The 26418-nt window shown below is 46.7% G+C and overlaps 1 protein-coding gene across 1 annotated transcript in view; it reads right to left on the reverse strand.

The window, feature by feature from the left end:
- Nucleotides 1-1955: 1955 nt before the first annotated feature.
- The window catches only part of MYO15A (myosin XVA), a 60157-nt gene continuing 35694 nt past the window's right edge, over nt 1956-26418 (reverse strand). Inside the window, 27 exon segments of the mRNA XM_032230980.1 lie at nt 1956-2234; nt 3531-3671; nt 4864-4997; nt 5709-5842; nt 6083-6222; nt 6852-7012; nt 7861-7957; nt 8491-8568; nt 8827-8921; nt 10543-10673; nt 11640-11722; nt 12158-12231; nt 13475-13547; nt 13743-13809; nt 14792-14928; nt 15985-16190; nt 16647-16721; nt 18801-18912; nt 19113-19254; nt 20258-20376; nt 20744-20859; nt 22270-22345; nt 22911-22970; nt 23854-23975; nt 24247-24358; nt 25058-25166; nt 25751-25929. Of these exon segments, the coding sequence (XP_032086871.1) occupies nt 2133-2234; nt 3531-3671; nt 4864-4997; nt 5709-5842; nt 6083-6222; nt 6852-7012; nt 7861-7957; nt 8491-8568; nt 8827-8921; nt 10543-10673; nt 11640-11722; nt 12158-12231; nt 13475-13547; nt 13743-13809; nt 14792-14928; nt 15985-16190; nt 16647-16721; nt 18801-18912; nt 19113-19254; nt 20258-20376; nt 20744-20859; nt 22270-22345; nt 22911-22970; nt 23854-23975; nt 24247-24358; nt 25058-25166; nt 25751-25929 (3075 nt within the window). The 3' untranslated portion in view covers nt 1956-2132.

The raw sequence follows: 26418 nt of genomic DNA on the forward strand, positions 1-26418 counted from the left end.
CATCTGGATGAGATGAGCAGCACACGAATAAAATAAAAATTTAATAAAACCACAGAATTAACAAGAGGGGAAAAAATGTAAGATAGTTTGCATATAAAATAGTACTGAATAAGAATTATAAGAGAAATATATGTACATACAAGGGATATTAGATGTATAGAAATAAGTACATGGAAAGAATAATATGTGTAGAAGAAATATATATAAGTAGATGAAAAATTTGTAAAAATAAATATAGATATATAAAGGCTATATATGTATGGATAAAAGGAGTATAATGCATGCTTAATGATGTAGAAATGTTGCAAAGATGATATGCTTTTAAAAAAAGGGAAAAAAACCCTAATCAAAATATTTTTTTAAAAAATAAAAATGTTTAAATCTCGCCTCCCTTGGCAAGGGAGGGCATCTGCCTGTGCACACCGAGCAAATTGAGAAGCACCATTGAAGAGGCTGTCTGTGCCCCGCTTGCTGTTCTGTAGACCAGACATCCATGGATGGGAGACCACTAGGAAATCCCAACGCCCCCCCCCCCCCCGCAACAGGGACTCTTCAAAAGCAGAAGATGGAAATGTGGGAAACCCCACCCATGGGTGGGGGTGGGGGATGTGTGTGGCCCTGCTCCAACTTGGGGACCAAGATTGGAGGGAAAAGAGGTGCAAAAGAGCCACCCCAAAATTTGCTCTTCTGGTTGCTGAAGAACGCTGCAACCCCTCTTTAAGACGTGCCAGTTGGCAGGTGCTCAAATCGCAATCACATGACCGCAGGGGAACACTTACATCACATTTTCGGTGCTCTTATACTTTTGAACGGTCCTTATACAAGCAGTTGTAAGCTGGGGGCTACTTCTGGTGAAATTCAATTTTTTTTAGTACTACTGGTTCTGTGGCCATGGCTCAGTGGGAGTGGCAGGGGAAGGATACTGCAAAATCCCCATTCCCACCACAGTCTGGGGCCAGCCAGAGGTGGTATTTGCCGGTTCTCCAAACTATTCAAAATTTCCGCTATTTCCAGAACCTGCTGAATTTCCCCCTGTGCTAGCGGTGTCTTTTTTCTGATGTCACGTTTCCAAAGCCCCTATTTTATACAACTGCCACATCTTATCTTAATATGAAACAGAATGTCAGTTATAAAGATAGATCGACTGCTTTTACTAATGAAATAAATAAAGAACTACAGTTTGGAGACACATGCCATGAAACGAGGAGGAGAATAATTATTTAAAAAAAAAACAATTCTAAAAACTTTTTTATACATATATTTAGTCTGGATACAAACAATAGATGAATCATCATCCTATTTTGCCCAGGCATTTCTGTATAACATCTGGCCATCAGCTGTTGGGAACGGAGCCAAGTAAAAACTTGGCCTGCTGCAGCAAAATAATTTCTCGCTTTGGCCCTAACCACCAATTTACACCCAAAGGAGAATGAGTTGTCTGGCTGACATTTTGCTGGCCAAGTCAACTGGTTAATATAGAATAAGTCTGCATGAAACATCAGAAGATGCTTCTAGTCCACATGAAAAAGAAATACAAGATGCTTCTAATTGCCGCTAAGTTAGGGGACCCCCGTTCCGATACGGTATCTGAAGGAAGCTGGGAAAACCAGCAGTATCTATTACATCACACAGATCAGTTGGCTGTGATGCCCTGAAGTCACCTTGCTCACATAAAAAAGGTTCCCCTTGCACATATGTGCTAGTTGTTCCCGACTCCAGGGGGCGGTGCTCACCTCCGTTTCAAAGTCGAAGAGCCAGCGCTGTCTGAAGATGTCTCTGTGGTCATGTGGCCAGCATGATTCAATGCCGAAGGCGCACGGAGCACTTTCCTTCCCACCAAAGGTGGTCCCTATTTTCCTACGTGCTTTTAAACTGCTAGGTTGGCAGAAGCTGGGACAAGTCACGGGAGCTCACTCCGCTACACGGCGCTAGGGATTCGAACCGCCGAACTGCCGACTTTTCTGATCGACAAGCTCAGCATCTTAGCCACTGTGTCCCTTGCTCACATTCCCACCCCTAAATCTGGAGATGACAATGTGGACGTTGTTGAATAATAGCTCAGTTATATCTCCTAGTAGCAGGGCCAGAAATCTGTCCTGGAATCTGGAAGAGACGCAGAGCAGCAGATCCAATCACAACAAAGTGATCTCGCTTGGGGGCAGCGTCAGCTGCTTTTCACGGGCTTGCAGCAGGCTCTCCATGTGGGTGGCAATGACACGGCACAGTTCCAGGCCCTGTAAAGAGAAAGCGGGGGACACAACGGAAGTGAGGACGTGCCTCTCCCGGGTTTATTCACGGCTTTAACAGCTGCGTGGTCTGCCGTGGTGGGTCAGCCTATTCCACTCACTCAAGAGTCCCAGCACTTCTGATGCTGTCCCACCCTAAACTCACGGATCCTAGATCAACACCAGGGGTGGGTTTCGACCGGTTCGCACCGGTCCCTGCGATCCGGTTGGTCGCCGAACCCGGAAGTAAGTAACTTCCGGGAACGGCGAAGGCCCCCCCCCGCGCCTGCGCGCGCCCGCACACCCGCGCCCGCTCCTTACCTGGTTTTTTACGAATTCTGCGCTTTCTACGCATGCGCAGAACGCATACAGCGCCTGCGCAATCCTCCAGAGCAGCTGGAGCATCGCGCAGATGCTAGTACGCATGCGCGCGCCGCGTGCGTGCGCGAGGACGCCGCCGAGAAACCCACCCCTGATCAACACCCATCTTATCCTACCCCTCCGATAAAACCTGGACAGCCATTTTGCCCTACTCTGCAGATGTGGTGGTGGGTGGTGGGTGGTCAGGACAGCAAAACAGCATCTGGAATCCTTCAAAGGTTGCACCCCAATACCTTTATCAGTATTATTAGGAGGAAAACACCTACCATCTGAAGATTAAGCTTCACAAAGCCAATGGAAGGAGACAGGGAAAAAGAGACAGAAAAGAGAGACAGAAAGAGAAAGGAGGAAAACGAGTTAAGCTTATTTCACAGAGTTTCAACATATTTCCGACAAAGTCAAAATACGTCAACGTATCAGGGAGCATCAATATATTCTGAAAAGAGGGGCCAAACGTGCCGTGTTCTTAACAATCAGGGAGTCTAAATTTAACCAAAAAAAAAAAAAGTAAACAAGAATTCTGCAAAATCCAATCAGGGCCAGAGATCGATTCAAATAATGGTTTGCATCTTTTTCATTTTATTTTTTCATTTAGTTATTATGTGGAATAAATAAATAAACCTTCCTCCTTTTGCTTGTCGTTCGGACCTTGTGCCTTGTTTTGTGCTTGGCTTAAAATTTTGACAACTGCTTTGTCTGAGAAAGAACAGCCAAAATGTTCACTGCACATTTATGGGGCTGAGCACAAAAGCCGTCTTAAGAAAACCCTCTCTAGTTTCCCCAACATTTTCCCTGGGAAGCAATTCCTTAACTTTTTTAAAAAAAAAAGAAAAATCCAATCCTTGGAGTGATAAGCCATAAACCACCTCCTTGAGCAGCGGAGAAGAAATTGCTCTCCCGGGACCTGCATTTCACCTGCTGTACCTGCTTAAGCTGCAGCTGTGTGATCCTGTGTGACATCAGGTCTCCCAGCATAATCTCCACGTAGGGGTAGCTGGATCCAGCCGAAGGTCTCTGGGTCCGAGTAGAGTGGATCTCCTTCAGAGAAAACGTCACGATGGGTTCCTAGAAGAGCGGAGGAGAAGACCTTTAGAAGAGGAGCAAGCAGCCTAAACCACAGACTCTCCCTGTGGCTCCCTCTGGCTAAGAACCAGAGAGGCCCATGCCCTGAGCTGGCTTTTGAGCCCACGCATCGTGGGTGTAGTCACTTAATAGCAATAGCAGTTAGACTTATATACCGCTTCATAGGGCTTTCAGCCCTCTCTAAGCGGTTTACAGAGTCAGCATATCGCCCCCAACAACAATCCGGGTCCTCATTTCACCCACCTCGGAAGGACGGAAGGCTGAGTCAACCCTGAGCCGGTGAGATTTGAACAGCTGAACTGCAGAACTGCAGTCAGCTGAAGTAGCCTGCAGTGCTGCATTTAACCACTGCGCCACCTCGGCTCTTTAATGCCCATGTCCATCCCATTCGCATCTTGCATGAAATAAAAAAATGTCCCTGCAGAGATTCCACCACAAAACAGCTCTTTGGAATCTTCAAACTCCCTTCTACCTGGTTGGTCCTGGAGGATTCTCCACTCTTTCTTCCCTTTTCATACATACATTGCGTGCATGTGTCTGGAGGTACGCGCTTGTCCATCTGCACATTCTAAAGTACTGACGGTTAATTTTGTTCCCGGCTTATTCCATGGGAATTTTGTTCTGAGGCTGCGGATGAGATCCTGCGTATTTTGAGGCGGAGAACCCATCGGTTTTTATTACCCTGCAGGACCACCTGTTTCAACTTCAATTTAATAAAATTTGTACGCCGCCCACTCCCTTGGGACTCTGGGCGGCTTACAGACAAGATAAAAAAAGCATTTAAAAATTAGAAAATAAAAAATACAATTGTTAAAATTACACACCATCCATTCTGTCTAAGTGGGGCTGGATATCAATCAACAGCCCCAGGCCTGCCGGAACAGCCAGGTCTTAGTGGCTTTACGGAAGGCCGGGAGAGTGGTAAGGGTCCGGACCGCTACGGGTAGATCGTTGTTCCACAGGGCCGGCGCAGCTACAGAGAAAGCCCTTCCTTGGGGGGCCGCCAGCCGGCATTGTCCGGTCGACGGCACCCGGAGGAGGCCCAACCTGTGAGATCTTGTTTCCCCTGAGGAGTGGCAGAGAAGTCCAAGCTTCCTTTCCTTAGCAGAAAGCAAGCAAACCAGTGATCTGAACAGAAGAAACCCCCTTGGCATGTCAAACACCCGACACCTACGTGAGTTTCCTTGTGGAGAAAATTGAGCCCGTTCTGGTTCACGGCCAGGATACAAGGCGAAATGATGGTGTTGTTGCTGCAACTCTGGATGTAGAAGAACGAAGAGCCAAACATGGGGAAGGCACTCAGGAGCCCTGCAATGGACGGAGGCCAACCATCAACTCAAGGAAGGGGATCTGGAACAGGAGGCCACAAAGAACAAGGACGGGACCCACGTAGAAGGTGGTTGTGAACTGCTCTTCCTTGCAAACTCGGGGAATTCATAACCTTCAGCGGTGTGAGGGTTACTCATTTGGAAGAAATTAAAATTACTAGAGAATTGCATCCCTTAAACCAGGAATGTCAAACTCTTGGCTACTCCAAGACTTGCGGACTTGATGGTTGGAGAATTCTGGGAGCTGAAATCCACAAGTCTTCAAGTGGCCAAGGTTGGGTTATTCCCATCCCTAAATCGTGAATAAGGCATCAATAATTTCTTAGTGAGTGAACATCACACTCAATACTCTTGATGTTCATTGCAGGAGATAATTATTTCTTCTGTAAGTCGTCATCTCCTGGAAGCCAATGGTCGCCACTTTCCAAAACAATCAAGGGACCCACAAATCCAGGCAGTCAAGTAGGGCTCCTTCTCACTTGAATGTCATCCAACCCTACTTGTATGTTTATTGTGCAGCTGCCAGAGAACTCGGGAGATTAAGCAACCGAGAACTCTTGAAACGAGAAACACAGGGCTAAGTTACACCGCAGGTGTTTTCTTTTGGCCAACCAGCATTCTTGCAGCTTAATTCCAGAAAGTTGGCTGCTCTGCCCACCCTTTCTGGCCCCTTGGAAGGAGAAGGCCTTACCTAAGAATTGGGCCCGAGCTTGGTGGGCGCTCAAGGCTTGTGCTTGATGCATGAAGGGGGCCACCATGTCCAGCCATGCCTGAGCCTTCTGCAGATGGTAGAACTGGGGCGGGATGTAGTCCTGAATTTCCCTCCTTGGAGGAGAAGCAGAAGGATTGAGTAAGAAATCACAGACAGCTGAGGAAACAGGGGCATGAGGAGCTAAAGGGAAGTTCTCCACCAAGCCAAGGAGAGAGAGAGAAGGACAATCCCAAGGGTGGTGCTACAGCCTCACACCCAGGAGGGGATGACCATCCCACCCAGTCTTTGCCTGAGTCCCAGGAGTCAGCCTCCCTCTTGCCTGCGGCACTAGCCTTCTCCAAACCCCACCATACTCCAAGGGCACCTACAGGGTTGCCTGGCCCTTCACCCAGAGCTGCAGAGCAGCCAATTTGGAGATTTGCTGCAACTGTTGGTCACTTGGCTTTGCAGAAGATGAGATGTTGAAGAGGCCCTTCAGATAGTCAGGTAGTACCTGTGAGAGAGACATCAAGGGACACCATCACTGCCAGGAAGCAGCCTTAACTCAACCTGAGACCCCCAGCCAGATATCGAGTTCGATGGAGGTGACAGAAGATGACGTTGAGCCCACTTGGAAAAGAATAGAATAGAATAGAATAGAATTTTATTATTTGTATGCCGCCCTTCTCCGGGAGGACTCAGGGCGGCGAACAATTCAAGGGGGGAAAAGGGGAACATAAAAAACAAAATACAAATAATAAAAGTAAACAACAGTCGCACAACCATACATGTCGAGAGGGGAGGGAACTCATTACCCCCAGGCCTGCCGGCAAAGCCAGGTTTTGATGGCTTTTCGGAAGGCCTGGAGAGAGGTGAGGGTCCGAATCCCTGCGGGGAGCTCATTCCAGAGGGCCGGAGCTGAGCAGCTTGCAAGAGGTTGTGTTCTGCAACACAAACCGTTCGGTATATTTTAGTCTTTTGACATTGTATAGTTTTTGTATTATTGTATTGCAGGATGTTTACTGTATTTCCATGCAGTTAGTATAACTAACGGAAACAGGTTTAAGAAAGGGTGCTTGAGTCTTCCCGGGACAGAACCAAATCTTGAGTTTTTCCTCCCAACATTTCCTCAAAGGGTCTCACCTGGTTGTAATGCATGGTGACGTAGAGCTCGTTGTCAAATTTCAGCGGCTGGGCCCAAATCACACGCCGGTACCAGAACATGTAGCCACTGTCCACGTTCTCCATTTCCAGGGTGACATCCAGGATGTACTCCCGCCTGTCCAAAGGCCGGACGTTCTGATCTGGGATGTGGAAACAGGGAGAGAATCAATTTTTTGAAGCAACCTACAAAACCCGGGGGCCATGAAGTGAGAAGTTCCCCTTGGCCAATGGATGGGCCAGCTGATGCTCTGCAACTCCACACACAAGACCAGGTATCTGGTGAAGGAAACATCTACGTTTCTCCTGCTTAAACCAAGAGAAAGAGGGCCACGTCTTTTGGCTTTATGTGGGCCCCAAACATTGACGTTGAGGTGGATTACACAAACAGACAAAAGTTCATCAATGATCCCAATGAATGAACTCTGTGGTACCCAACCAAGAATGAGAATCCGGGCTCACCTGATTAAACATCACATTAACCATTTCTATAAATTTTCCTGAGAATTATACATAGAAAAGGATGCAGCAGCTTCTCAGATGGAGAAACACCCCCCGCCCCAGAATTAGGGGCCTAAGGCAGAGGTCAACAACCTTAAACACTCAAAGAGCCACAAAGATCCTAACTTGAACCCCCACCCCGCCCCCCATTGAATTCTGAAGCCGATCGAAAGTTCGGTTCCCCCACCATTGAGTCTCCTCCTAGCACGGCGTCCTTTTTCCTCTACCTGTCCTAACTGAAAGGCCTATCCATCGTGGAGCTGACCGGTGACAGGGAGCCACAGCAGAGGGATGAAAGAACCACATGCGGCTCCAGAGCCACAGATGCTGATCCCTGGCCTAAGGAAAACTTGCAAGTAATTATGAGATGCTGGGTAGCTTTGTAGCATGGATGCAGCTGGACATCTGAAGGTCCACAGAAAGGAAGGTGATTTTATTTCTCGATGCCTGGATAAGGGAAATCACCTCCCTTCTAACCTCATCAACTCACTTTTACTAGAGACAGCAAAAAGGATGTATTCCCTGAAGGCTTCAGGCTGGTGTAGACCCATTTCGAAGCAAATCTCTTCTATGACATCCTGGGCCACCTAGAAACACGAATGGACAGGAAGTTGCACCAAGGAGAATTGTGAATGCGTAGCAAAATGCCGAAGATGCAACTTTCGGAACTGCGCAGAATTTTTCTGACAGACGAATGTTCGGTCTATGTGTTTGTAGAGGACGGTGTAAGAAGAAATGTCGGAGAAAGAGAGAGAAGAAATGTTGTTAGCCTGACTTTGTGGGGAAAGTTGATCTGTCTTTGGGAAAACTAACAGAGTGGACTTGGCCCATTTTGGCTGAAAGTGCATTTTGAGCATAAAAGTTTTAAGTGGAACTTTTAAGTTTGTTTCCTGAAAAGATAGGTATGGTTTTCTGGAGTAAGCTCTGGAAACAAACTCCTACAGAGGAGAGATATTATATTCTGCAAGATTTCATGGGAGGAGAATGCTGGGCTGGCTGGTGCATTGTTGACACTTGAAACATGTTTGTACACTAAGCGTGAGTTTTGTGTTCAAACACTCCCTTCTCTATTTGCCGGCTGCATCAGATCAGGAGAAGGAGGCTGTTTTTCGGCACTCACTGAGCAAGTCTTGATTTTGAGGTGCCTTTCGATCCCTCCTGGAAGGAGGAAGAGTTGGCGCTTGGAGCTTCTTCCAGCCTGAGGAGGAGCGGGAGAAGGAAGAGGAAGAATAGAATGGCAAAAAGCAAAATTATTAGGGACGGGAAAGTGGGTGCTATGGAGGCTCCTTGCTTGCCCATCTCTTTCAGCCCACAGCCAAGCTATCATCCCTGTCTAGGTGACTCCTTCCCAGCTGATCCCTCCCTTCCTTCCTTCCTTCCTTCCTTCCTTCCTTCCTTCCTTCCTTCCTTTCCCTCTCCCTCCCTCCCTCCCTTCTTTCTCTTGTCAAGAACTCACCACCAAGGCTTGGAGCTCCACGGCACTAGGAAACTCACAGCGTCCCCCAAACTTGAAAGTCTTCACCAAATTCTGCTCGCAGGCCTTGGCGATGCCTGATGGAGGTTAAGGAAGAGAAGCATTTTGTATTTGTATTTGTATTTTATTAATATTTATAGGCCGCCCTTTTCCCCGCGGGGACTCAGGGCGGCTTACATAAAATAGGGAGGGGGGGTGTAAACAATAAACATAAAACAATACATAAGAGTAAAATAGAACACAACATTCATTCTTCATTCGGGTGGGGACAGATTGTGATCTTATCCCCAGGCCTGACGGGATAGCCAGGTCTTAAGGGCTGCGCGGAAGGTCTGGACGGTGGTGAGGGTACGAATCTCCACGGGGAGATCGTTCCAAAGGGTCGGAGCTGCTACTGAAAAGGCCCTCCTCCGTGTAGTTGCCAGTCGACACTGACTGGCGGATGATATTCGGAGGAGGCCCAATCTATGTGATCTTATAGGTCGTAGGGAGGTAATTGGCAGGAGGCGGTCTCTCAAGTACGCAGATCCACTACCATGGAGGGCTTTATAGGTGGTGAGTAGCACCTTGAAGCGCACCCGGAGATCAACCAGCAGAGCAGAGAAGAGGTGGAACGTTCTCAATCACCCACAGAGAAGTCCCACTCGTGAGATTCACTCTTCTCACGCCAACCTAGATGGGCCTGCCTGTCCACATTTGCTGCCCTCTGCGGAACTTAGATTGGAGTGGGCCACTGAAAAGCGAGACCAGAAGAGTGGCCGTTCTCCTGCTTGATTCACTCCCTAGCTTTCCATGGTTGAGAACCTTCCAAGCTCCAGATTTTCTCCAATGGCAGCAACGTTCCTCTCCGGCCGAAGAGAGGTGCTGATGGGCTGGAATCCCGGCCCAGCTGGAAGTCAAGCGAGGGGTCATCCATCTTTGCCAATCCCCTCTGTCCCACCGGGGAGAGTTTAATGAGAAAATAACCCTGGGCTGCCATGTGACCCAGCAGGCTTCCTTCCAGCCGTAGGCAGAGCAGATGGATTCATTTTCACGTTTTAGCGATTGGAGAGCAAGTACGTTTGATTGATGAATCTTGGCTTAAGCCCTGTCAGTTTTCTTCCTCTAACAGCTAGATTTTAACACCTGCCTTGTCCTAGGAATCGAAGCATTTAATTCACTTTACTTCCCCCCAGGGAGGCAATGTTTTACGTGGACGAGAGGAGGAGAGATTTCCACAATTGTCAACGCAAACATGTTTGATTCTTATTTTTAATAAGTCCAATATTACAAATGATAAAACCCAAACCCCTAAAAGACTCCAGTTTGATCCTTTGAAATGGGAGATGAGAGCTTTGACTATGCAGAGGGCCAGGGGAGAAACCCCCAGCATTTCCTCAACACTTTCCCTATCGTCTCTTGTAGCTGTTTTTCAATTTTTTAAAAAAAGTTAAAATATGAGCCTATGCGTAAATTAGTGGGTAAGGGTCTCCAGTCCTCTAATCGTCCTTCTTCTCTGCACACTTTCCAGAGACTTTTTTTACACCGTGGCGACCAAAACTGGATGCCGTATTCCAAGGGTGGCCTTACCAAGGTAATATAAAGCGGTATTATTCATGCGGTTGTGTTTCTACTGTTAATGCAGCCTAGGACGGGCCCGAGTGGAAATAATCTTGGGCCACCTTGGGAGCCTTTTTGTGGAAAGTTCCAGCAGCTCACCTTGAAAATGCAAACCAGGGTGGGCAGAGACCTCCTGGAGGAACTGTAGAAGGTAGGGCTTGAAGACTTCGGAGCATCTATAGTAGCCACTCAGGATGTACAGAAGCCTCCATCCTTTTGGGCAGCTGTCCCTAGGTCAAAGGAGACAGGGATGTGAAAGTCCAGCTGGATCTTGGGGAAGCTCTACCCATAACCAGAGGTAGGAGCAGGACTGACCCAGGCAGTGGTTCTCCTGGCCTCTCTTGCGACCCCAGAGCTAATCCAAGGGCTCCCTTTCATCCGCCTTCAGTTGCTGGCTTGGAATATTAGGGCTCTATGTCTCTGCCTTCCCCCAGAGAGAGAAGAAGAGTGTCCGGCCTGCAGCCATCTTTTCTTTTGGGTCTTTGGCCTATCACACTTTCTATTATTCTACTGTGCATTTTCTTTTGTGGGAAAATGGGAGGGGTGTGTGTACGTAGTTAGATGATAGGTAGCCATAACAACATCCTTTCTAGAAAGCCAAGGTCATCCTTTGTCTCTGCACCTCTGCACCTGACCGGAACTGGATGGGTGGAAGCTGCCAGCGTGGGAGTGGGAGATTGGACCATGGGATGGACTTGTGGGTGTGGGAGCAAGATCTTAAAATTTAAACTAGGTGGGGAAAACTGGGAAGCTTTCAGATTCAGGTTTTCCCAGATGTGCCAACATGGCTCTCTTCATAAATTGGACCTTTGAGGAATCCTTTGCCTCGGACTCTTGACTTACTTTGGGATGCTATTTGGAACAAAGGGGTCCCTTCCTCCTCCTGAGAAGCCCCAACTGGGGGAAGCTTCCCCCAAAACAGCTCTATCTCCAAACTCCCTTTGGCTGAGAAGTATTCTTCTCTTGACTGCCCAAGGGACTAAAGGTGAGTTGTACAAGGTGGGTACATCCACGCTTGACTATTATCTACTGCAGCTTGCTCCAACATGGTGATCTTGGAATATGTGCTACTTCGACTCCCATACTCCTGAGCCAGCAGGCCTGGAAAGCCAGGAGAGTTTAAATACACCTGGAGAACTCAAGGGAGGGGGACACTGGACTCCGGAAAGCCATGAAAGATTGAAGGGTTGGCTTACGTCTTGCTGCTGACGTTGTCCGTGATCTGTTTGAGGATCTGGCAAAAGACTTCATCCCGGATGACCTCGTGGTCTCCACAGAGCTGGAGAAGAAGCAGGAAGACAGCATGGGAAGAAGGACTCTGTTCCCGCCCCCCCATAATTAGTCAACCACTGATTCTCCCAAAAACCTCACCTAGAAAGGCTTGGCCAGTTAGGACACCCTGGCCTGAGACCACATAGAGTCCAAAAAAACCTCCACAGAAGGGACAGACCATCCTTGTGGGCAATGTGCTCCCTACCTCCTATTTCTGCAGGATCCTAAACTCCCCCAAACACAAAACTACAGAAATTTGGCAGTAAAACACTGGATTTCAGAAAGCTCTGAAGATGTACACTTGACTTTAAAAAGTACCTTCCCCTTTCAACTTCACACCCCCCCCCCCCAACTAAAAAAAAGCACACCGTCAGAACCTGGAACACGTCCATCATGTGTTCTACAAGGTTTGATCACAAGCCAGCACTCGAAAGAAGATTACCTTCAACAAAGCATAGACCACATCCAGCTCAGATTGTCCTTTGAGTGGAAGGTCACCCATAAACCTCATCACAGCTGGGGGGACACAAAAGAAACACAAACACACACACACACCTTTCAATTGGGATTGTCTCTTCAACCACTCCTACCTTCCTTAGCTTCAGATGTCATCAAACAATCAGTATTGTTTTGACTTGGCATGAATGAACCAGCCCATCCTACGGCATGGTTAGCATTATGGCTGAACACTTAAGTTTGCAATAATTACAGAATGAGATCATTTTCCTAATTTACACCAGAAATCCACTCAGCAGCAAAGCAGCCGCAGATCCTTGGCTGACTTCTCCAAGCCTGGATGAGGTGGAGAAGAGATGGAAGACCGCTCTCCTTTTGGAACGGTGCTGGAACCATTGCTTTCTCTCTCCAAAGCTTTGCAGATGGAAACAACCGCCATAACCAAATCAGCCACAGAGCTTAAATCACTCATTGCTGCTTTGACGTGCAAAGCATTTGTATGGAAGCAACTTGTTCCAAAACCTGGAATGCTCATGTCATAAGCCAACCAGTCTCGGTTGCCAAGCTTGTAGAGTTGACTTTGGGCAGCCAGCAAGAGAAAAAGAAACGGTAGACGTTTACTGAAATGCAACAACAACAAAACTCTGGCCTCTAAACTTCTCCTTAACATGTTCTCCTAAACATGTTCAAAAACATGCCCACCAAATGTTGGAAATCTAATCAGATACCAGGCTTCTACTACCATATATGGTGGACATGCCATAAGGCCAAAAAAAAAAATGTGGACAAAAATACACACATGGTTAGAGAAAATGTTAAAGCAATGTATAGATTTAAAGCCAGAAATATTTTTGTTAGGCATAATACCAGAAAAAAATATGATAAAAGGAACATATATTTAATACTACATGTCTTGGCAGCAGAGAGAATTATATTTGCACAACACTGGAAGAATGAGGAAACTCCTACAGATGAAAATATAATTAGAAAAATACTAGACTGCAGAAACGGATAGGTTAACACTAAAGATAAAGGACAAAGAAGACACACAATATTTTTTAACATGAGATTTGTTTTATCAATGGTTAGAGAATAGAAGTAGAAATTAGAAGTTGGAAGATTATTACTAGGTATAAATGAATAATATTATTACTATTAAACCAACCCAGACAATTCACTGTTTACTAAGCACTTACGTATGTTAAAAAAAATGTATAAATTATACATACATACATACATACGGCTCAGGGTGCCAATGTCTTACTAGGAGAGGTGGGCACCTTGGTACGAGAGAAGGACTCACCCTGGAAAGATTCTGCTGCTATTTTGTTCAAGCTGCTGTTGGTGAATCCAATGAGTGACTCCTGGATGGGATACTGGAAAGCCAGGAAGGTGAAGGAAGTAAAGTGAGATGATCAGTTGGGTGTGGGATTCACACTCATTGGAGGAAGCCACATGTGGAAATAAGTGGGCAAGATAAAGCTGGCTGGGGAATTCTGGGAGCTGAAGTCCACAAGTCTTAAAGTGACCAAGTTTGGAGACCCCTGCCTTAAGGAAATCATCATGGTTACCTTGGTGTATCTCAGAATATCCACCACAGTCTTAGATTCGACACCCTTCTTCGATTTCGGCTTGTCCCTGAAATCATAAAGTCAATAAAACATTTGTTTTATGTTTTTTTTTTAAATATTTTTTATTTCCATTTTCATAACATACACTCACATATATACTATACATAGCCAGTATCATATAGTATTAAATAATAATTACATCAGTTCCTCTTGTCAACAATGCCCAGAAAAATAAAAACCCATTATTAGCTCTTTTACTCTCCATACACCTCTTTCTTCTACCTCTCTCCAACTTTCTATCTTCCCTCCATCATCCTTCCCTGCTCTACTTCCCCTTCCTTTCTCCTTCTCCTCTCTCTACATTCCACTCCTCCTTATCCTCCTCATCTTCCCCCCTTCTCCTCTCTCCTATCCCTCTCTTCCCATCTTTCTTCTCCCTTCTGTTTCCCACTCCTCCTCTCATTGGTGTATTTCCGCTTCCATATCAATATCCTAGTTTTAGGATATTGACATGAAGCGGAAATTTAACATATCCTAGTTTTAAAGAAAAAATAATAATAATAATAGTAATGAAAATATAAGAGAAGACAGTAAAACATTAAAGTAGGAATGCCCTGTCTGTTGGGGGGCAGGGAGGATTCCAACTGTAGGATGCCCATCTTCAGAAACTTGACCAGAAACAAATAAAAGATCCCTTTTCTCTGGTGAACACTTCAGATATTTGACTTCTCGGTATGCTGCTGGGATCAAAAGTCCTTTCTGGTTATGAAAGATCCTCTCTATCTCTCACTTCGTTTGCTTCTCCCCCTCCTTGGCTTTCCTCTGGCACCTCCCATGCCCCCCCAAAGAATATCAGGGGTTTCATAAATATGGGGTATTCGTGGGAGATGGCGGCATCCTGGAATTGCTTCGTCCTCTCCCTTCAGCTGCTTCTTTCATTCTTTCATTCTTTCTTTCATTTCATTCTTTCATTTCATTTCATTTCATTCTTTCATTCTTTCTCTCAGCTACTGTTTCTGCCACACTTTCCCTTCTCTGCCATCACTCACGCCTTTGCCTTCTGCCCTTCTCGGAAATACTTCCTGGCAAACTCCAGCATGGTGAAAGGGCCTCCTTGGGGTCTCATCTCAGGGGGCCTCTGAACTTCTTCCCAGCTCTCCAAATATTCCTCGCCCACTGGGGAAACCTGTCGGAGATAAGAGAGCAAAAGTGAACCCACAACGGCTTCCAATGGAGCTTCTCTGCCAATCTTCAAGGATGCAACTAATGCATTGGCACAGCACCATTGTGCCGACTCAGGAAATGGGTTCTTTGGGGTGTGTTGGGTGAAATCCCCCACACTTAACAATGACCGCATGGATGAGACCGCTAGTCAAGTTGGGATCCCTCGTTGACTCATTGAAAGAGGTCCGTATGTTTTTTCTCCAGCCATGAGGACACCATTTCCTCCCCCCCTCCAAAGCTTTGCAGATAGCAATAGCATTAGATTTATTTACCACTTCACAGTGATTTGCAGCCTTCTCTAAGCGGTTTACAGAGTCAGCCTGTTGCCCCCAACAATCTGGGTCCTCATTTTACCCACCTCGGAAGGACGGAAGGCTGAGTCAACCAGGAGCCGGTCAGAATCGAACTGCTGACTGTGAGCAGAATTAGCCTGCAATACCGCATTCTAGGCACTGCGCCATTATAGCTTCCTTCTCCTCATTTCCATTCCTCCCTTCTCATCTATCTTCCTTCCTTCCGTCATCCCTCCCTCCCTCCTCCTCAAGTAACAGCACTTAGACTTATATACCGCTTCGCAGTGCTTGACAGCCCTCTCTAAGCGGTTTACAGAGTCAGTCTCTTTCCCCCAACAATCTGGGTCCTCATTTTACCCACCTCGGAAGGACGGAAGGCTGAGTCAACCCTGAGCCAGTCAGAATCGAACTGCGGACAGTGGGCAGAATCGGCCTGCAATACTGCATTCTAATCTTTGCACCCTTATGGCTCCAGATGTAAACAATAACCATAACCAAATCAATGATAGAGCTTGAATCATTCACCACTGTTTTGACGTGCGAGGCATTTGGATAAAAGCAATCTGTTCCAGGACTTGGCTAGTCCTGTCTTAAGACATGTTGCTATGATGAACCAACCACGTTCAACCAAGGAATAACAGGACCCATAAGCCTGCTCCTGCTTCCTTCCTTTGAATCCCACCTCCTGCCACGCAAGGACATTCACACCTCCACAAGCGACTTGCCTCAACCTTCCTGTCCAGCTCCTGAGCCACGGCTGCTGATGCCACGGCCACGGCCACCGAGGCTGGGCCAGCCACCTTGGCTTCCTTGTTGTTGGGGTTCTCCTTCTTCTCCGTGGGCAGCTGGGTGAAATCTGGGGCTGCCACCGGTTGGACGCAGCTGGAGGGGAAGAGCCCCGACTTCCCATAGATGGCACCAAACTTCCAGCCTATCCGAGGAATGAGAGATGCTCAGGACAATTGTCAAGAGATCCTCCCACTCCCTCCAATCACCTTCTCCCAAGGAAGAGGTGGAGTGGGTTCCACAGAGATCTCTCCAATCGGTTTCCAGCCCCCTTTCCTCCAGGACAGGGATGTCCAATCTTGGCAACTTTCAAGACCTGTGGACTTCAACTCCAAAATTCCTGGCTCAGGAATTCTGGGAGTTGAAGTTCTCAGGTCATAAAGGGGCCATATTTGCCCATTCCTGCTCCAGGTCATTGTTGATTAGGTCTATTTGGACCTAGGAAGTTCTAAACATCTCCAACCAAGGACTGAGTTTGCTCAAGGGGGGAGGGGAAACAACAACAAACACCAGCATGCAACTTAAAGGTGGAAGATGCTGAAGAAGAGGAATCTGGAAGAGAGCAGAGTGTTGCACTCCACACCATGCCAAAGCCACCCACCAAAATCCAGGGTGCCCTTTTTGACCTCTTCCAGGAGAATCACTTTCTTCCTCACCACGCAGCCGTAATAGCGGTCTGTAGGTGGGAGAAGCACAGGGGTATCAGAAGGACCCCAAGAACGCTTCCATGCAAAGTGGCCAACCTTCACAATCCAATTTCAACTCCAACCTCAATCCCTCCCCTTTTGCATCAGCAGTGATGATGCTCCGTTTTGCATTCCTTCTTCTTGCAAAAGACATTTTTTGTTTCCGTTTTCTCTTATCGTGAACACAGACAGCTGGCATTATAAAAAGTTTAATCTGCTGTAAAACGTGTCTCCCTTCCTGGAGATCTCATTAAATCTCCCTCTGTTATCTCTATTTCCATTAAAATCTTTTGCATCTTCTCTGGTGTCTTTCTCATTTAATATTTTGCTGCATAAATGGTCTTTCCCTAATGGCTTCATCCAGCATTTGTATGTAGGGGCTGTTATTTTGATTATTTCCCCCCCTCAAAATGTTTTCAATTTCTTTTCAGAGTCTTCCCTGATTGCTTCCTTTTGCAGCCAAGTTTCATTTCACCTCCCTCTCAAGGGTTCAAGTCCCCTTTTATGCATCAGAAGGAAATTGCATTAATTCTTGATGTTTTGCCTTCACAGGTTCCCTTGGAATTCATTTATTTATCGCCCTTTCCAAGCTGCTGGAAGGTGTTCGGGTCAATAGCGCATTGGAAAATCTGGAATGTCCTTTCATGGTCTGTTAGCTGTCGAGATGGCTCGGTGTGCAAACTCCCTTTTCACCCTCAAAAGTGCTGGGAAAGAATCACATTTGCATATAGCAAAGCCAGGATGACGGCGGCCGAATGGGAATTCAGCAACCTAAATGCTGGAGATGTGATTGTGCTGATGCTACATACTATCATATATGGTGGACTTGCAAAAAGGTTAAAGCCTTTTGGATAAAAATATGGTGGATTATGCAAAATGTTTTTTAAAAAAGGATAAAGTTTATCCCCTCAGTTATTCTTGTTAGGTATAATTACTGATTGTACAATTATAGAGACTAACTTGATTTTGCATTTAATAACCACAGCAAGACTGCTGGTGGCGCAATACTGGAAGAAGGAAGATTTGCCTACTATTCAAGAATGGACATTGAAAGTAACAAACCTAGCAGAGATGGCTAAATTATCAGCATATCTCGAGGATCACTCAAATGAGAGATATAAACTGGAGTGGAGAAGATGGATTGACTATACTCAAAATAAATATGGGATTAAGAAATTCCAGATAGTTTATGACTGAAGAAACAAGGAATGATATAATCTGTTTAGAGCTAGCCTAGCAAAGAGGAGTTAAAGCTCAAATGAAAGATGATACTAACTTTTTTTTTAAAGTTTATCTTAGAATATCTTTGTTAAAGATGTATACCTTGTATTGGTTCTGGGAAGCCGAGGGGAAGGTTGGGGGGGGGGGTTGGGGGGGAGGGGAGGGGGAGGGAGATAAATATTTGTAAAAGTTTTTTTCCCCAAAATGTTCAATTAAAAAAAAAGGAGCAAGGAATGCTTGTTGGCTACTTGCGGGAGCTCCAGTTGTTACCCCAGATTCAAGACTGACATTCAGAGATGGGCTAACTGTCTGTCAGAACCCCCTCTGCTGTTCGTGCCCCCAACCTGTGTTTTATTCTTCGGGAGGCCACATTTATAAATGATGGTTAGAAGAGACCAAATCAGACGTTCCAGAACGTCAGAAGAATTGGAGCATCTGAGCCGTGAATATCAACGCAAGGACAGGGTGGCATCTGAAGACACCTGTCTCAACATCTTGAATGATGATTAATTCAACAAGCATTCGCCTGCATTTGTCCGACACCTGGGCCTCTTTTGAGGAAGAAAAGGGTGGGGGGGGGGCTCAACTTCGAAAGGCAGAAGTGGATTTTCCATTGCTCAGCAAAAGGGAATATTTGAGACATGAAGGAAACTGATAATATTTTCAATATTTTTGTCTCACAGTCGGCCAGATGTTTAGGCTGGACTTGGCATTTTGGCCCACCTATCGAGCCCTTCTCAAGGACCTGGGGTAGGTGGATAAAAATGCCAACTCCAGTCTAAATTTTATTATTATTTTCCTGCTGCATTACATTTCGGCTAAAATTCTTACCCCATTAGGTTTCTCACCTGGCTCCAGGCCCTCCAACGGTCGCAGGCAAATGATGTCTCCCTTGTGAAAACTCAGAAGGTTTTCAGCATTCGTGATATGGTTCTTAATGGCAACCATGTATTGGGAGTCCTACATTGTGAGAAAAAAAAGACGCACGAGCGTTTGGCTCAAAATGGTGGTACGAGCAAAGTTATCCAGCTGGTCCATTCATCCCTGCAAGGAAGACCCCCCCCCCCGAGTGCATTTGGGGCTGTGAGATATTGGCCTCCACCTCTGCTATTCCTTGCAGCCTCCTTCCCCAACCAAATCCCCCCTCCCCGAGGTCTTACCTTCTTGAGCTCCATGATGAAGTGGTCGATCAAAGCCTTTACCTGGACGGCTTTGGGGGAGAAGAGAATCAACTTCTCATGGACCAGGTTGAACTCCAACATGTTCTTCGAGGGGATGGTGACAAACAGGAGCTCACTGTAGCTGGTGGTGGTGGAGGGGGATGAGGAGAAGACAAAGGGGTCCCTTGGTTAATTGCTAATTGCAGCAGGTTGGTCTAGACTAAGGGGTCTCCAATCTTGGAAACTTTAAGCCCGGCAGAAAGTTGGCTGGGGAATTCTGGGAGTTGAAGTCTGCTGGGTTTAAAGTTGGGACGAAGGAATGGAAAGGAGTGGAGGGTGGAAGAGAGAGAAAGAGAAGGAGAGATAGTAGGAGAGGAAGTGTGGAGGAGAGGTAGGGGAAGAAGAAAGAGGTAAGGAGAGGTGGGTGGAAGGGAGAGAAAGAGAAGGAGAGGAGGGAGGAAGAGAAAGAAAGAGAAGGAGAGAAGGTAGGAAGGAGAAGAAAAAGGGTAGGAGTAGGGGAAAGGGAAGGGAAGGAAGAAGGGGATGGAGAGGAGGAAGGAAGGAAGTAGAGAAAGAAGGGAGGTAGAAAAGAAAAGAAAGAGAAAATAAGGTGGTGTCATAGCAAGTGCGAAGGATGGTAAACAAAGCATTCCAAACTATACTTTATAACCTTTCAAATGGAATAACAAAAGTATAAGAATGGCAAAGAAAAAGAATAACTATGTGAATGTATATAACTGTATGTAAGAGAATAAATGACAGTAAAAATATAAAGCACAATATAGGTAAATAATATTCGGTCATAAGTAGCTAAGTATAAAGAAAGAAAGAATTGTACACAAAAATGGATAACGAATAAGGAGATTATGAATGAAAGATAGAAATGTACAGAAGGGAAAACACTAACTGCAAAGAAACCGATTCGGAACTGATATACGATGGAATTTATTGTTCCTATGTTGTTTTTAAGTCATGTGTTTGTTTCTGTTGATGTGCTTATGTGTTTAAAAATTTATTAAAAAAAATAAAATAAATAAAGTTGCCAAGGTTGGAGACCCCCCTGGTCTAGAAGACCTCTGAGGTCCCTTCCAACTCTGTCCTTCTATTACTTCTCCTCTGGACAGGTGTGTCCTGGCCTTACTTACCTGTAGCCTCGCAGCACCCGGACCTGCTCCCCAGAGAGATTGGCCCCTTTGACCAGTCGCAGGAGTTTAATGCCCATGTCAGAGACGGCCAGGATTTGCACTCCGGTGCCGACGCTGCCCTGAAGGGGGAGAGAGGGAAGTGGGCAAGGCTGCACCCAGCACCCAAGGAAAGGAAAGTGGCCGCTTCAAGCAAGCCAAAAGGATTCTGGGCTCACACCACTGAAATGAGAGCTGCTGTTAAAATATATAAGAATGACTTAAGAAAGATCATTCATTTAGTGCAGTGTTTCTCAACCTTGACGACTTTTAAGTCCTGTGGACTTCAACTCCCAGAATTCCCCAGCCAGCTATGCTGGCTGGGGAATTCTGGGAGTTGAAGTCCACAGGACTTAAAAGTTGCCAAGGTTGAGAAACACTGATTTAGTGACTGTTCAAAATTAATGTGCTAAAAGTTGTGTGTTGTGTGGACTGGGGGAAGTCTCTTACCGTAGCTGGAAAAAGGCGGGAGAAATACACCTCCCAATTCTCTCGGGCCACACGGATGATTTCCTTCTTGACGCTTTCATCGGCTACCGGACTGAAGGAGTCCAGCTTGTTTTCCGCTGTGGGGAGAAACCCAGGGGTGAAACTCAGCAGGTTCTGACAGGTTCTGGAGAACCGGTAGTGGAAATTTTTGAGTAGTTTGGAGAACTGGCAAATACCACCTCTGGCTGGCCCCAGAGTCGGGAGGGAATGGGGATTTTGCCGTCTCCTTCCTCTGGAGTGGGGAGGGAATGGGGATTTTACAGTATCCTTCCCCTGGAGTGTGGAGGGAATGGGGATTTTGCAGTATCCCTCCCCCTGGAGTGTGGAGGGAATGTGGATTTTGCAGTATCCTTTCCCTGGAGTGGGGAGGGAATGGGGATTTTACAGTATCCTCCCCCTGGAGTGTGGAGGGAATTGAAATTTTACAATATCCTTCCCCTGGAGTGTGGAGGGAATTGAGATTTTACAGTATCCTTCCCCTGGAGTGTGGAGGGAATGGGGATTTTGCAGTATCCTCCCCCTGGAGTGTGGAGGGAATGGGGATTTTGCAGTATCCTTTCCCTGGAGTGGGGAGGGAATGGGGATTTTACAGTATCCTCCCCCTGGAGTGTGGAGGGAATTGAAATTTTACAATATCCTTCCCCTGGAGTGGGGAGGGAATGGAGATTTTACAGTATCCTTCCCCTGGAGTGTGGAGGGAATGGGGATTTTGCCGTCTCCTTCCCCTCCCACGCCCCCCAAGCCATGCTCACAGAAGTAGTAAAAAAAATTGAATTTCACCACTGGAGAAACCACACTGGTGTTCACAGTAGGTTTCTGAAAGGGAAAAAGCGGCACCCAACTCCTCTCTCTTTCTGGCTTCTTTTAAAAGTTTGTGAGTTGAAAAGCTAAGACCTAAAGCTAAACGTTCAACCAGCAGGCACCGTCAGTCTCCAAAAGACCCAGATAGACATGCAGAGCGACTTCTAAGCACTTTCCTTTATTCTGCTTCACCTAGAGACAGAATCTTGCCAGACTAAAGCAGACCCAGGGAACCATGAAGGAAGAGCTGTCTTCACCCTCTTTCTCTCACACAAACTATCTAAACTTGGCTGTCTCCTGTTCCTCTGGAATGCAGCCCTCCCTTGCTGGGAATCCAGCTACATTCCACCACAACTGTACATCCAGCATCTTGTAGAGAGAAGAATATTTTCTCCACAATGGCCAGCCTAGTCTTTTTGGAAACAAGAAGGAATCTCGGCAAGAAGGACAAACAGAGCTACATTTTCCTCTCCTTCATCCACCGGTGTCCAGAAGGAGACTGTTCCTGAGCGTGATGCCTCCAGTATGGCCCTGTTAAATAACTGCTGGCTGATAGAGACACTTAGAGACACATCAATAGGTGCAGAAAAGATGTTCCAGCCACTAGTAGCTTTTGGACACTTTTCTAACCCAACATGGTAACATCTGAGGACCTACCGCCCTCCCTTCCCCTCAACCGTGGTTACCAAAGAGAGCTTTCATGTGTAACTTCTCTTCCTCGGTGAGACGAATGCAGGCGTCCGACAGAGTATCGTTGAAGATCTGCAAAGCGACAAGATGAGAAGAAGTCTTGGTTGACCCTCAGAAAGGCCTTCACAACATAGATTTCATTTAAAACGTAGAGAATATGAGTTGCTCCATTCTTAATGTTTTCTGAGCTGGGTGGTTTTCTGCAGGTTTTTTAAATTATTATCAATGCGTGAGAAGTAACATTTTCTGGCTGTCTTTATTGGCGTGTGCTTAAACCCATGCCTTGAGGAGGTCACTTAGACTGGTAATGAAACATTTGGTGGGGGGCGGGGAAACCACCCATCTTGGATAACAGTAAGAAGTCAACCCCATTTTGTTTATGGAAAACATTTAATTGGGAATTTCTATCTGATTATAAGCTGCCAGCAGAGCTCAGCAATCTGGGTGGCACAGAAAGTTTAATAAGCTAACTCAAATATAATGGAGTTCAACAGCATTGCATCACACCAAAGGGAAACATTCACCCTTAAATAACCTGCCCAGAGAGGAATTTGAGGTCCAAGTTAACTCGGGACGCACCTTCCCAAATGACCAATGGTTTAGAGGAGCATCATTGGCAAAATTACATGCCACTCACCTGCCGAAAAAGGAGATCCAGCAGAAGAGGGCTGCTGATAGTCTCCTTTGGGTAAAAAACCTGCAAGGAAAGAGGGAGATTCTGAGTGTGTGTGTGTGTGTGTGTGTGTGTGCAGGGCTGCCCCCAAAGGCTCCATCCAGCCCAGCATCTTGCTTATAATTAATGGCAACAGGGCACAATCTCTAGAATATTTCTCTAAAATATTTGCCTGCCACTCAGAGATAAACTGCTACTGAACTTGGAGGCTTGATCTAGCTACCAGAGCTTATTAGCCATCTACAGGCTTTCCTCCCTCTTCTCCTCTTCCTCTGCCCAGAGGAGTTCCAAGATTAGACAGATGTTCGGTGCTTTCTTGGATTGCCTTGAGTTCTAGTCCGAGAAACAACCAGCAGATCTTTCCTCTGCCCTGTTTTTATAAAGTGTGACCCTATTTCCCTGGTCACCCTGCAACCAGGAGAGGAAAATCGAGGAAGGGTCCCTGTTGTGACTCAGCAGAAGTTTGCTGTGAGTTGAGTCGGGATGCAGGAATAACAATGCAGCTGGGGCTCATTAGTGTGGTCTTCTGGAGATAAAAGGACTGATGGTGCCACACCCTGGTTGCAGAAGTCAATGTTCATTCATTCGGTCGTGGTTCGTCGTTCATCAGTCGTGGTTTGTTTGTGAGAGGCACTTGGATAAGTGATTTGCTTTCTGTAACCCTGATTCAAAGAGACACTTGGAGAAGTGATTTGATTTCTTTCTGTAAACCTGGTGTTGCTGTAATTAGCTCTTTGTTTTTGGATTCTGCTGCTTAATCTTTTTGCCAAAGACTTTGTTTATGTTTATTTTGGGCTCGCAGCCAGAGTGAGCCAGGACTGATAAAGTTATTTCCTTTTAAGTCTGTCTGACTGTCGTCTGTGAACGAGCGAAGAAGAGGGGTCAGAACAGGTCCCTAAAAACCTACCTCTTTCCTGAGATAGATCTTCCAGGAGACGTTGTGGTATCCATAAAATTCCCCGCTGCTTCGACAATAAAGTTTTGTCTGGACTGTCTCATCCTCCGATGCCAACTCTCGGGAGATGGAAGCTGGATGGGAGAAAGCCAACTGTTCTTCCTCATCTTTTTAAAGACCAAAAGGTGCCCACCGGGCAGGGAGGTCCGGCCTATCTGGGGAAAGTAAACATACCCACCACAATATCTGAAATGTGTGGCTCTAATCATCCTAGTTAGTGCAGGAGGGGGGAAAAAACCCCAGAGGTCGGTGTGGTAGATGGAGATACATCACCAAGCAAAAAAAAAATGTTGGTTCTCGCAGGCCAGGAATCCAACCGGCAGAGAGAAGGGGACGATTGCTCACCTGAAGAAGCATCAGGCAAAGGTTGGGCCATGGCAGGGTGTTCAGCTACCTTGGCACTAGCCACTGGTCTCACCCTCGCGACGATCTCTCTCGGTGCTGGCTCACGGACAGCCTGCAAAGAAGCCGTCTCACCCATTACCCAAAGGGGATCCAGCATGGTCCTTTGCAGATGCTCAACCTGGTTACCTGCTTCTCGTTTTTACCTTGCCTGAGAAACACCTGAGATCACCTATCACCTAACACCTAAGTTTCAAGGCTCTTTGGCTAAGATGTTTTTCGAGGGCCCATCCTTCTTCTAGGGCAGTGTTTCTCAACCTTGTCAACTTGAAGATGTCCGGACTTCAACTCCCAGAACTCTGGGAGTTGAAGTCCGGACATCTTCAAGTTGACAAGGTTGAGAAACACTGTTCTAGGGGGTCCAATTTCCACATGGACATTTCTCCTTTGTTCTCTCTCTCTCTCTCTCTCTCTCTGCCCCAAGGAAACGCTCAATGTCTCCTCCTTGCCACTCTTTTTTTCAGTTGTTCGAAGGGTCAGTGAGCCAGCAGAAGCAGCCCAAAATGGAAGGACTAGCAGGAGGCTCAGAGACCAGCCACCAGCTCCACATTTTGGGGTTAACAGACTTTCGGCTGCTCACTTCTCAAAGTTCCCTGCATTTATTTCTGGTTTGTGATATGGTTTTTGCTGGTCTCATCTGCCTCAACTTCCCTACCAGCAGCAGACCCATGGAGCCACGCCTGAGGAAGCCAATATTTTGTGGGGTGGGGAGTTTCCAAGAAGTGGGTCTGGTAGGCCAGCCGCCTGGCCCTACCTGAAGGGGCTGCACAGGTATTCCCGCGGGTGCCATCTGTCTCTTTAGGATCATCAAGGCTTCTTCGTGGGGATCCATTTTCTTCACAAAGACCTTCCCCCCTTCCTTCCTGAAAAGACAGGCAGGGTGTCAACTCCCAGCATTGTCATGGTAAGAGAAGGGGGGCAGAGAGTGCATTGCACGCATATTGTCAGCTGGAGTTGCATCTCTGATGACTGCAGCCGGCTTGGGAGGGGGGTGCACCTCATAGGGGAATGTGATTTATGACACAGACTGAGGGGAGGGGAGGAACAGGGATAAAGTTCAGCTATAAATCAAACAAAGCTTAGACTTGACTGCGAAAGGATCTTGCCTAATGATGTTCCTAATAAATGACTAGGTTTGCATTGAAACTTGACTCGATACTCGTGAATCAATTAGGGCATTTTTAGGAAACCTTACTACAGGGCAGATGGAAGTTTCCAAATCCAAATCAATCAAAAACAGTTGCGTCCTTTCCCAACAAACCCCACCCTCCCAAAAAAGAACTGATGATCTGGAAGCAGTCCCTGTCCCCCGACGTTTACAGATACGCTGTAAACTCTAAATGTGGAAGCTTTGCATTGTCAGGATGGGACGTAATCCCCCCTTTTTTCAAATAAATATTTGGGGTGAGAGGGAGAGAGGAAAGGCTGCCGGAGGACCCGATCTGACCTGACGGGCTCTGAAGCGCGCAAAGGTTGCTGGCATTGCTTGATAATGTTGCGGATATTCTGCGTAGGCTCTGGATTGTGTTCCGAATTCAGCTTGGAGTGGCGGACAAGCCCTCCGGCCTGAGACGGGAAGCCAGACTCTGCACGGGGAGGAGGGTGGGAAACCAGAGTAAATTGATGCTTGGAACAAGGAAAGCTTGAATCCTCAAACCCAGATTAACAAACCACAGTGGCTAGATGCCATACAAGAGCCCTGGTAGCACAGTGGTTAGAATGCAGGATTGCAGGCTGACTCTGCCCACTGCCAGGAGTTCGATCCTGACCGGCTCAAGGCTGACTCAGCCTTCCATCCTCCGAGGTCGGTAAAATGAGGACCCGGATTGTTGTGGGGGGGGGGGGGGGAGGCAAGAGGCTGACTGTAAACCGCTTAGAGAGGGCTGTAAAACCCTGCGAAGTGGGATATAAGTCTAAGTTCTCTTAAGTCTATATAGAAGATTAAAATGCTGTAGCCAAACCGGTTGGCTATTTGATGGCTGATGCAGAAGTTCTTGTTCTTACGTCTCACAGAAGTTGGACCACAACCTCTCAAGCCCTGTGAACCTGTCTGTGCAACCTCTGTGTGCGATTAAACAGGTTCCTGTGCCTCGCACGGGGCTTGCCTGCCACTGA

Source organism: Thamnophis elegans, chromosome 14 (assembly GCF_009769535.1).
Source record: "Thamnophis elegans isolate rThaEle1 chromosome 14, rThaEle1.pri, whole genome shotgun sequence".
Taxonomy (NCBI): domain Eukaryota; kingdom Metazoa; phylum Chordata; class Lepidosauria; order Squamata; family Colubridae; genus Thamnophis; species Thamnophis elegans.